The sequence below is a fragment of the Cryptotermes secundus genome, unplaced genomic scaffold (genome assembly GCF_002891405.2).
Source record: "Cryptotermes secundus unplaced genomic scaffold, Csec_1.0 scaffold1589, whole genome shotgun sequence".
Classification (NCBI taxonomy): Eukaryota; Metazoa; Arthropoda; class Insecta; order Blattodea; family Kalotermitidae; genus Cryptotermes; species Cryptotermes secundus.
The window spans coordinates 128,237-139,462 of NW_019729928.1; the positions used below are offsets into that span (position 1 = coordinate 128,237).

At 38.8% G+C, this 11,226-nt stretch overlaps 1 protein-coding gene across 1 annotated transcript in view; it reads right to left on the reverse strand.

Moving 5' to 3' along the window:
• Window positions 1–2,017: 2,017 nt before the first annotated feature.
• LOC111865884 (angiotensin-converting enzyme) overlaps window positions 2,018–11,226 on the reverse strand; it is a 17,188-nt gene continuing 7,979 nt past the window's right edge. Inside the window, exons 3-6 of the mRNA XM_023854311.2 lie at window positions 8,901–9,025; window positions 8,156–8,251; window positions 5,924–6,040; window positions 2,018–3,505 (exon numbers count right to left, since the gene is read on the reverse strand). Coding sequence (XP_023710079.1) covers window positions 3,307–3,505; window positions 5,924–6,040; window positions 8,156–8,251; window positions 8,901–9,025 — 537 coding nt within the window. The 3' untranslated portion in view covers window positions 2,018–3,306. The remainder of the gene's footprint in view (window positions 3,506–5,923; window positions 6,041–8,155; window positions 8,252–8,900; window positions 9,026–11,226) is intronic.

The following is an 11,226-nucleotide window of genomic DNA, read 5'->3' on the forward strand; positions in this document are numbered from 1 at the left end:
GTGTGAGTTGCTTTGAAAAAGCGCTGCTTATCAAAATATGAATTGTTGCATATTGTTAATTGGAATTATTAAAACAACTATTCATTTTTCTACTTTATTTTTCAAAAATACTTGAAATGTTTTCCCATGAAGGCATAAGAGTCACATTAATCTATTCTGCATAGCCTAGTGGCTAGTATCCGGGAGACCTGGGTTCATTTCTGACACAAAACAACTATTTTATTTTCATTAAAACTAGGTAAGAAAGAAAGGTGTGTTCATTACTTTGATTTGGTTTCTCTGTTTAGGTAAAAATTAATTAAGCAGCATACCACACAGACGTATGAGGGATTGAAGCCATAGCTCCACAGTTTTTGACCTCTGCACTACACACAGGTGAGCGGTCAACTTCACGCCTCTGGCGCTTTATCGTCTGGAGTAAGCTCCAATACCCATTCGATAAGGAGGGTAGACAGGCTCCAGGGCCAATCTGGATGCTGTGGAGCAGAGAAAAAATCTCTTGTCGTTGTCAGGAATTGAACCGTCCTGCCAGTAGCCTGTCGCTATACCGACTGAGGTATTTGGGCTCCTTTGGTTACTTTGTTGTAGTTTTAAAATGACCTCCAGCACAACCTTCATCACAACTATATTTTATAGTTGTGGCAACACAAAATGGTTTTCTGAAAAACTGAAGAACCTAAAATATCCAAAATAGAATTTACATAGAAAATTGTGACATCTTCTTAACATTTATCACTTCATATGTAAAAATGTGTAATTCAGTTAAAATCGTGTAGAAAAAATTAGAAAGTGGATTCATTATATTTGTCTTGAATGTGAAAACTTTCCTTGTCATATCACAGTATATTACATTAGATGGAACTTCAAAGAAATAACACTGGAGTTAAGGAATTAAAAGAAAGGCAGTGAGTGAGTACGTCAAATGAGTTCAGATACTCTGTTGTGATACTTTTACTTTAATAACCAAGACTACTGTACCTAAGGTGCCGGGATAGTGACTGGGTACGGGCTGGAAGACCGAGAGGACCGAGTTCAAGCCCCAATCTGGGGCCCACCCGTTCTCCTATTGAATAGGTACCGCAGAGTTCTTTCTCCAGAGTAAAGCGGTTGAGGCGTGAAGCTGATCACTCACCATATTTAGAATTCTCTTGAAGTGGATGCTGTTAATTTACAGAATATGGCAGAAATTGGAATGTTGTGTTGAAAGAGGATAAGGCGGGCGTCCAAGTTTTAGCTTTTCTGTCTTGATACTTATCAAGCACTGATATACCATTTTATCAAACTGTTTAACAAGTACGTCTAAGCGGGATTTGTTATTTTTTACAATTTTCCTGGAAAATGGTTCACTACATCAATTATTTTCTTCTATGAAAAATTAAATATTAAAAGGAAACACGAATATATTCAGTGCGAGTGTGAAGGAAGAAATAACCGAAAATGTGCAGTGTGACATAATGGCTTAAAGCCAGATTAGCCAACCTAGATGATGTGGCCGTTGCTAAGCAACGCCATTTTATGTGCGGTCTGTTACAAGGCCTACAGTGCAAATGATGTGAAGCATCTTCAGAATGCTGAGTTGGTATCCAAATTCCACGTTGCACTGCATGCTGCACAAGTCAAAGTCACATTGCGAAGGACAGCCAGTGTGTTTGTCTGTCTTGGTGTCAAGCCCTTGTTTCTTTTAAATGAAAGTACTGTCCTGTCTATGTGGGGCGCCCTCTCTAATGGAGGTCGGGTCTGTCATTTGCTAGTCATAGTCAATAATATTAGACGATTGTCACTATGTACACTTATTTACAATGGAGCCTTTTCTTTTATTGCTAGTGGGGTGGGACTAAGTCCTTTGTACTGCGGCCACTTCTGGCCTGTTGTACCAGCCCCAGATGATAGATGAGGGTGATTATGGAGCAATTGGTAGAATGAAGATTGGCAGGGGAAACCGAAGTACTCGGAGGAAACCTGTCCCAGCGCCACTTTGTCCACCTCATATCCCACTTGACCAGACCCCGGGATTGAACCCGGACCACTGCGGTGGGAAGCCAGCCACTACCACTTGAGCTATGGTGCAGTCCTACAACTGAGCATTAATATCTAGTATGTACTCGTATAATATAAAGGCCTCTGTCAGTCTAGGCTCGGGACAGCAGATTATGCTCTATTTCTAGAGGTATTCCCTACCACAGCAGTCTAGTCGCTTGAACGGTCATATGCATGATTTCACAAGTCAAGTCAAAATCAAAGTCATGTTGCGACTGATGGTCAGTCAGTGTGGTGAAAGTGAACTGTCCTGTGCATGTGGGGCGCCCTCTCTGAGGAGAGGTCGGGTCTGTGATCTGAGCATGCTTCACATCAAAACTTCACCGTAATACAGCATCTCTCACTACTTCCCCACCCTTCTCTCTCTGTCTCTCTCTCCTAAAAGCCACTGGGATGCAGAGGGGTATAAAGGCTTCCAAACCCATCAGACAAAATATGGTAAGTAGTAGCATGGAACAAAGGGTCACTTTGCTGGCGAGTACCAATAGCAATTGAGCAGTCAGTCAGACAAACCCCTTCTTTAGTCGCAGAGGAAACCCCACTGTCATGCAAATAAACAGTCTTGGAACGAACGTAAATTAGGTTATGGGTCCCAATGCGGTCCGACACCAAGAGCAACTATGCTGACAAGGACCGGGAGCAATTTATGGGACTGGAAGCCAGGTAGTTGCTGCTGAGTCATGAGCTAGTTGTAAGACGGTAGCCAGCCAGCAGAGGAGTACCCCTTATTCAGAGCCGTTATGACCAGCGAAGACATTGAAGACTTTATATGTTCTGCAGTTGCAGTGATCTGAGAAGGTATAATAATTACTTGTAGTTACGAGTTATAAGTGTTCAATAAATCCAATTACCAGTCCAAACCCCATGTCTAGTAACTAACACGTGATGGTAAGTTCAGGGTTGAGCTAGCAGATATGCTAGATAAACGTGAGTGCAACAGGGGTTGGAAGTGCTGTAGTCATACAAAAAGCAGAGGGTATACCGTACACGAAGGCAAAACTCTGACGGGTTTTAGCCAATTTTGGGGAGCAAATCACCTGACCACTCACGTTAGTTCCTTCTCTTTCCAATACACTTGTTAAAATATTGATGACCAACCACAATAATAACAACCACAGCAGCAAGAGCTGCACAGATAACGAGCAATTGTTCCACTACCCAACTTCGATTCAGGTTCACTGCTGACTGAATTCTGCTCTACAGAAGAAACTGTAGAGTTCACAGTTCCTATAGTTGTGTTAGTGTCGTTTGAACTCTTACTGAGAATTCTTACAGTGCTTGTTGGTGGTGTACTGGTAGATCTGGTACATGTCTGCTTGTCTTAACTGGATTTAACTGCTCCAATTTTGCCAGGTATGACTCCAGTTTCTGGAAATACATGAGTGGTCCAGAATCCAAATCATTTATTCCCATCACCTCCTTTAGAAGATCTGCCCAGTTTTTGGATTTTCCACCATACAGCAGTTTCCTATAGAAAATATAACATTAATTTTAGCAGAAAAGATCAATTTTAGACCTTATGTAGGCAACAGACATCTGGTTTTAAATTCAGTACCTCATAAAAGCAAACGTACACAACATTCACAATGATTCTGCACATTTCAATGAATTTAATGACAAGTCAAATAATTGGCAGAAGTGAGAACCAAGGAAGAGAGTGGGGGCTGGATGGGTAATTACACCAGTCACCATCTCCTTACACAGTGTGTATGTTAAATTTACCTCTCCCAGGGAATGATGTCCAACAAATTCCAAATGCAATGCAATAACTGAAGTTCTTCTAAATAATATATAACGAATCAGTTCATACCTGACAGGCAAACACATTATGTCTCTCCTACAAACAACATCCATTTAATGCTGTATAGTGAAACAACTGTTGTTTATTGTAAAAACCATACAAATACACTCTATGGCCAAAATGCAAAATTTAATAAGTGAAAGCATGTGGCACACAGTGAACCACAGGACTTCAAAGAGTTAAGGTAAATGCGACAGGAGAACGTTAACATTACTGAACAAGTTTCAAGTGCTAAAACTAGACAGAAAATTATTACAATTCATACAGCTCCATGGAGTCTTTGAGAGTCTAATAATAATTATGCTAGTTAAGAAACTTTCCACATTTCATGGAACCTGGAGGTTCATTACTGTGTTAATAACAGCCTGCCAGTGAATCAAGTCTACATAACAGCACACTATAAACTGCCTGCTTCTAACCTGAATAACTAATACAAAGTATCAGAATTGGTACTGTTACTAATTCAGGGTATATACAAGGGTTGGAACTTTAATAGTGTCAACACTGCTGTAGAGATGCTATGCAACAGAGCCAAATGATGTCGCTTATACCACATGTTACTTACATACCTACCTTACCTCAGAGCAAATGGACTCTCCCTTCACACATCACATGCATGCAGTGAGAAGAAGAAACAGGAAAAACGGAGTTGGATAAAGATTGAATGTGCCAGAGGCCGTACAGCACGACAGTATCAAGGTCTTCAAGAGTGCATTGCCTTATAGAACAGTGGCAAGGTGCGTAAAAGCCTTCAATGAGGGACGCCAAAATGTGGAAGGCATGTGTTGGCCAGGTTGTCCTAGTGTCAGTGAGGAAGAAGTGTGTGCTCTTTCCGTGTTACTGGAGAGTGATCAATGCCATAAGATTCGTGAGGTGGTCAAAAAGACAGGATTAGCGCATACAACTGTGCTTCACATGCTGAAGGAATGCCTGGGCATGACAAAAATTGCATCATGATGGGTTCCACATAATTTGATGGAAATGCAGAAATAGCAAGCTGTGGTTGATTTGTTCGATCAATGGGGCTGGGAAGTGCTGAACCATCTACCATACTCCCTGGACTTAAGCCCTTGTAACTTCAACATGATTCCTAACATGAAGGAACCACTTCGTGGCATTCGCTCCAGAACTGTTCCAGAGATTCTTCAGGCAGTAGACCGCTCCATTCGAACTATCAACACAACAGACACTGATAAAGGTAACCTACGACTTCCACATCGCTGGCAACGGGTTGTACACAATGCTGGTGACTACACTGAAGGACAGTCAAACTTCAAAACATGAATCTATTTTGTATCAGTTGTAAATAAATAGTTGCCACTATTAAAGTTCCAACCCTTGTACAAAACATTTAAACATTGCTGCATATTCTGTGTGGCATAGTCATAATTTTTAGAATATGATGCCCACTAGCATAATTTTTTGGACAGATGTACTGTAAATTCTGTCATATTCAACTTCTGTGCTAATCTACGTTTAAATGTAAATTCAAATGTGGTTAGAAAATAAACATATATAAAACAGAAATGAGAAGCACATAGCTGCAGTATGATGTATCTGTCAAAATACTTTACGCTGTTCAGTTTATAATTTAACTCTCCTGAGAACATATCACTTTCGTGTAATAATGAGTTTCAGAAGAGTACAAAGTTGAATGCATATTTATTTTGAAAATTTTGAAGTAGGAACCATAGCTCCCACTTGCTAAGATGGCAAAAACTTTGACTCAAAGATTCACTCCATAGAGATCACATCTTATGAAAAAATAAGGTAGAAAATAAACATTCCAATAAAGACAAGAAGGTGAAAGAAGCAAATGTTTCACCCCGAGATATATGAGCTATAACCACAAAGAACACTAAGTGGTGCACTGAGATATGTCACTTATAACTGCACATTATTTAAAGTTTGTAAAACTGGTGTTCTCCTATCAGTCCCCTTCTTTTCCCCTGTAACCCAATGCCTAACTTTATGGAACTGTTCTAGAGGCTCTTTATGCTACTGTTATATGAGCTCATGTAAACCAACAGCCTCCACAAAATTTGCATTATCTGTTTGGAAAGACTGTGTTCTCTGTTTACCAACCTCACATCTTCGTTTTCAGCAAATGCTCTAGTTATATTCATTTCACTGCTATCCATATCTGTTCCTTCTAGAACTTTCTGAAACAACTGAAACTGCCAAATAACTCTGCAGAATTTTCTGTAAATAAACACAACAATAAATTTATTTGGAAGGTGCAAGTAGGAATGTAGAAAGTATACAAAACTATGTCACATCATAATGCGTAGATGAAATTAAAACAAGGTAACAAACGATAAATGTATTACTTATCGAAGTAGACACATGTATGAAAACAGTTTAACCTTTAAACGCCGAACTTCGAAATAGTGGTAAGCTCGAGCTGGCCGGAGTTTATTTAAATGCCCACTGCTACTCTGTGTTTAAATGTCCGTTCCTGTTAGGCGCTTAATCAATTTTAAGCGTTGTGTTTAAAAATGCTGTATCTAGCGCAATTGTTATGATAAATGGATGGAATTAACTTTGTTTATATCAGAAAAGAACATAGTGTCGCATATTATAACAGAAGATTTGAAATTTTTAATACAAAGTGTTGTACTCTATTTTCAATTTTTTGTGTTTTAATTTTGATGCGTACTGCAAAAATGGTTTCCCAGTTCTTCACAGAGTTGTTCTGCATTATAAATTCATTTCTGTTTGTAACACTTGACAAATTTTAGCAGCCCCTGGTGTCATAAAACAGATGGAAGCAATAAAATCATTTGGGTCTTCTTCTAGCACTGCTTACACCCTTTGGATTTTCGAATCTTTGACTGAAGGTCAGAAGAATGAAAGAATGGCTATTCAAGAGAAAGCTATAGGGGTCCCTTCTTCAGTGCTAAGACCTTCTGTTAGAGCTGCAAAAGCTTATTGGCCCTTCTATTTGAGTGGACAGGTGCATCGTGGCTGAGATACAGAGCGCGATCTGTTTTGTGTGCGTTCGGAGTGAAATCGAATACTGTAGTTTTATTTGAGCCTATATATTTATCAAGCAGGTAACAACAAAAAAGGTATGTACATCGAATTTTACGATATATTTTTAACATACCAATCTGCAGAATCTGCAATAAAATTACTGGATTGTGGATAAGTTTTGGCATAACTCATACGTATATTTTTATTTGCTGTTGTTCAGTTAGGTATTATTTTAATTCCTCTATTAGGGTTTTACCCAAGTCTGTCTGGTAATTACTACATTTAAAAATAAATATTTTGGACTGTGTATGCACTTCCACTAGCGGAGTTTAAATGCCTGACTGGCCAAAACGGGGTATTTTGGCCACGACGACCTTACTCATGACTGGCACAAACGGGGCACTTCGGCACTTAAACGTTAACAGAAATAAGATCTAAAAGTTGTGACAATGGTATACTGATACAAGTGTTACGTTTTTGGACGTTATCCTTCATCTTGTCTATTTTCTAAAAACCGTCCTGTTTCTTTTTAAAAACACAACGTTTTGGAGACTGGATTCCGTCCCTGTCCTTAGGTGAAACCTCCGGAGATAGGGACTAGCTCTATCTATTGGACCCAACTAAGTAGGTTTTACCTGAGGACGGGGACAGAATCCAGTCTCTGAAAAGTTGTGTTTTTAAAAAGAAACAGGACGGTTTTTACAAAATAGACAAGACGATGGATAACGTCCTAAAACATAACACTTGTAATTTAATAGAAAGCTGATGATACTGAAGTGTCATATTACTTTCCCATCAAATTATAGGACTGTTTGCAGAACTAATAATAAATGAGGCATTTGATCTTTTTGCAACAATAAAAAAAAACTTTAGCATGCCAAGGAGAAATAAGTGAAATATATGTGCTCGGAGTACTGGATATGAAATCACATTTTGAAGACATATGGATGTCCACCTATGATACTGCATGAGCAGGGAAGTAACATTCTCTTTTTTCTTATTTCTATAAAATGCTTATAGGATATTTTTAATGTTATCTGAGTATATGTAAACTTTTCAAAATCAATACAACATTAAAAATTATAAGAACTTCAGTTTAATTAACATTTCAACTTTAAGATATGAGTGATGTTCAATAAAAAAGGTTCCCTAGCCTGTAATGTTTGTGTTAATCAAGCATTTTCAGTATGAGGTAGCACATGGTGAAGGCATGGGTAACATGCAATAAATATTAAATAATGAAGTTTAGCGGTATAAACAAGCTACAGTTCACAATGTAATGACTTCTCATTTAATTTGTATGAGCTAGGAAACTTTACTGAAAAACTTTGTATAGCCTACCCCAGATAAGGTTTGTTAGATGTGATGTATGGATCTGATAAGAAGTCAAATATGTTATCATCTCCTGTTGGAATTGATACCAGTTGCATATTTTTTCTGTAAAAACAAAACATGGACCTGGTCAGATATTACACTTCTTCACTTTACTAACATATTTAAAGGAACCTTCATTACTATCAGCATTTGCACATACAGAAAATGATTTCTAAGAAATATACAATTTAATATTAATACACCATGCAATAACCTAAACCACATAAAAACACATCAGACTTTGTAATAGAGGTTTGGTGCCTTGAAAATGTTAATGAAAACAGAAACCCCAAAATTAGTGAGTGTAACATAATTTACATTCATATTCCAATCCTTGCATACATATCAAAGTTCTCTCTCTTTCCTTTATTTCGAAACACATGTCAACGTTTGGAACAGTTCTAAAACTATAATTATATCAATGAAAAAAGGTTATTGTTTTAAACTCAATTGCATTTACTATACACAATGCACTGGATTCCCAATATGAACATTTAATCACTCCTCTATAAATGCATTCATGATGGCAACCTAATGTTAAAATGTTTTATTCCTTAAAAATAGGTAAAACTGAACTTCAGATGCAATGCATGAGAACATTACTTTATAATTTGGCTTGTCTTTAATAAATGAATTACCAGCCCCGTATCTGAAATGAATTATGACTAATCACTGTAATGCCATGCTGAGCAATACTAATCACAGTACAAACCTGTGTTGTCTCCATGAGCTGTTCAGCCCTGTAATGTTTGTCAGATTGCCAGTGAGAGCTTCTAGTCTCCAAAGATCTGCAGCCAGGAAGTATGGTAGTAGTAGTAACTGGAGTAGTAAGAAAAACTTTATGAATCCAAAAACTAGTCATGTTCACAAGATTCATTTCTTTAAATTCGCTTAGTGGGGGGTGGAGTCCAGCTGGGTCCACTCAGCATGGTGGCCACTGATTGGCCTATTGTACCTGCCCTGGGTGATTATGAATTGGTGGAATGAAGATGGCAAGGGAAACCCAAGTACTTGGAGAAAACCCGCCCCAGCACCACTTCGTCCACCACACATCCCACTTGACCAGAACCAGGATCGAACCCGGGCCGCTGCAGTGGGAAGCCAGCAACTAACCACTTCAGCTATGGCGCAGCCTTTTCACAAGATTAATACTAGCAATAATAAAATAACTGAAGCAGTTTGATGACCCTTATAAATCTGAAATATACACTATTTCAACGATTAATCCTGCATTAACAACAAAATATAATTGAAGTAGTATTAACAACTAAATTTTTGGGCCTACAAGGTGATAACTTCAATTAAAATGATTTTGAGTCTACTCCTGAGTTTTATGGTGAAGTAGATAGATAACTTGAACATTTCAAGTCAATTAAGTAATCGCATTTAATTTTTACCTATACACAAAGGAGCATGCGGTAGCATAGTTGGTTGAGGCACTATGCAAGAAGCCAGAAGGTTGCAGGTTTGAGTCCTGATGAGGTGGATTTTTTTCAATTCACCTAATCCTTCCAGCCATACCATGGCCCTGGAGTCGACTCAGCCTCTAACAGAACTGAGTAGCAGCAAACTTCCTGGGAGAGGAGGGCTTTAAAGAGCGGCTGGCATGTAAGGCTGACAACCTTGCTGCCCTCTGTGAGCCAACTGTCTAGAGAAAATGTGGGAGCCTCAATGTCTCACAACCCTATGGGCCTTCACGGCCTCTTACAGGGAAAGCTTTACCTTTTACCTGTACACAAACAAGAATCATGTGTCAGACAATTTCCTGTACACTCCTAAATTTCAATACAGTTCTTTCATCATGAAGTGCAGAATGAATTCCATCTTGTGGAATAGATTCTAATGTACTGAGAAGAAAGGGATGTCAGCAGATGGGGAAAAGGTGGAGCTGTGTTAGTGGATGGGGGATAATGTTGTTCAGAACAGGCTTCCTTATTTGCAGATGTTGAGAGTTTGCTCAAAGCCCAGAGCTCTGAGACATTCGCATGTAGCTGCTACACCATTTCTTTTCTGTTGCTGGACTGCAATTGCTCATCATCACTGTCACTTGTTCCAAACCATCTGACATTTAATGATGCTTTCATGAATAACTGTCACAAATATTCTCCCAGTAATTCAATAAATGCCCTTGGCAGATTTTAGAAGCCCTTATGATAGCAATATGTTATGTAACTGAGTAGTTACAACGCACTTCATATGAGCAGGTAGGATTGACATCACAAGACAAAAATAAAGAGGCATCACTTTATTATTTGTACCCCTCTGCCTAGGTAATTCATTCATCGGCCGGTTTTTTTTTCTTTACTTTCACTATCAAGGAGTAAAGTCTCTTGTGATACCTATCGATAAACAAAATAGTGCTGTTTGGTGAACTGAACAGCTGGCACACCTAATCCATTCAAAGTCAACACTATCTTTACTGGTAGTTGTGATATGCTGTTCCCCTGAATTCACATTAGTGACTGCTGCTATCATAGTCTCCAAGTAGCAACTATTTCTACCAGCTTCTCTGAAGGATAGGTGGATGACTGTTCTTTATCGCTGTGCTTCTTGAAATATATGAAGCTCTGGTTAGTATGATCACTTGAAATATGTCAGACATGACAAGCATGCATCATAACTGAATATGAAGCAGCTTGTCTGGTAGTGAAACTGCCAACACATGCTACTGAGAGCACCTCCATGTCAACAGCAAGTATAGCGAGATGTAATTTGTGTCAAATCTTCCTCCACAACATGGAGACTGTCAGGGATATCATCAGGGTTACTTGTGAAGGGATTACACGGAGAAGCATAAAGTGCCCTGAACAAGGAATATGGGTTTGCAGAAGAGTAGTACCATCCTCCTTGCAATTCCATATAGGCCTATAAGCAAGGCAATCGATGCCAGCCTTCTGGGCACCTATAAATTGTNTGGGTTATCATTTGAATGAATGAATGTATGAATGAATAGCACCAAATGTGTTCTGAGGGTTCCTAATTCTGGTTGTGTGTCTGAAAGTACTTGCCTCTTTTGTTGTCCTCCATATGCTGGGGCA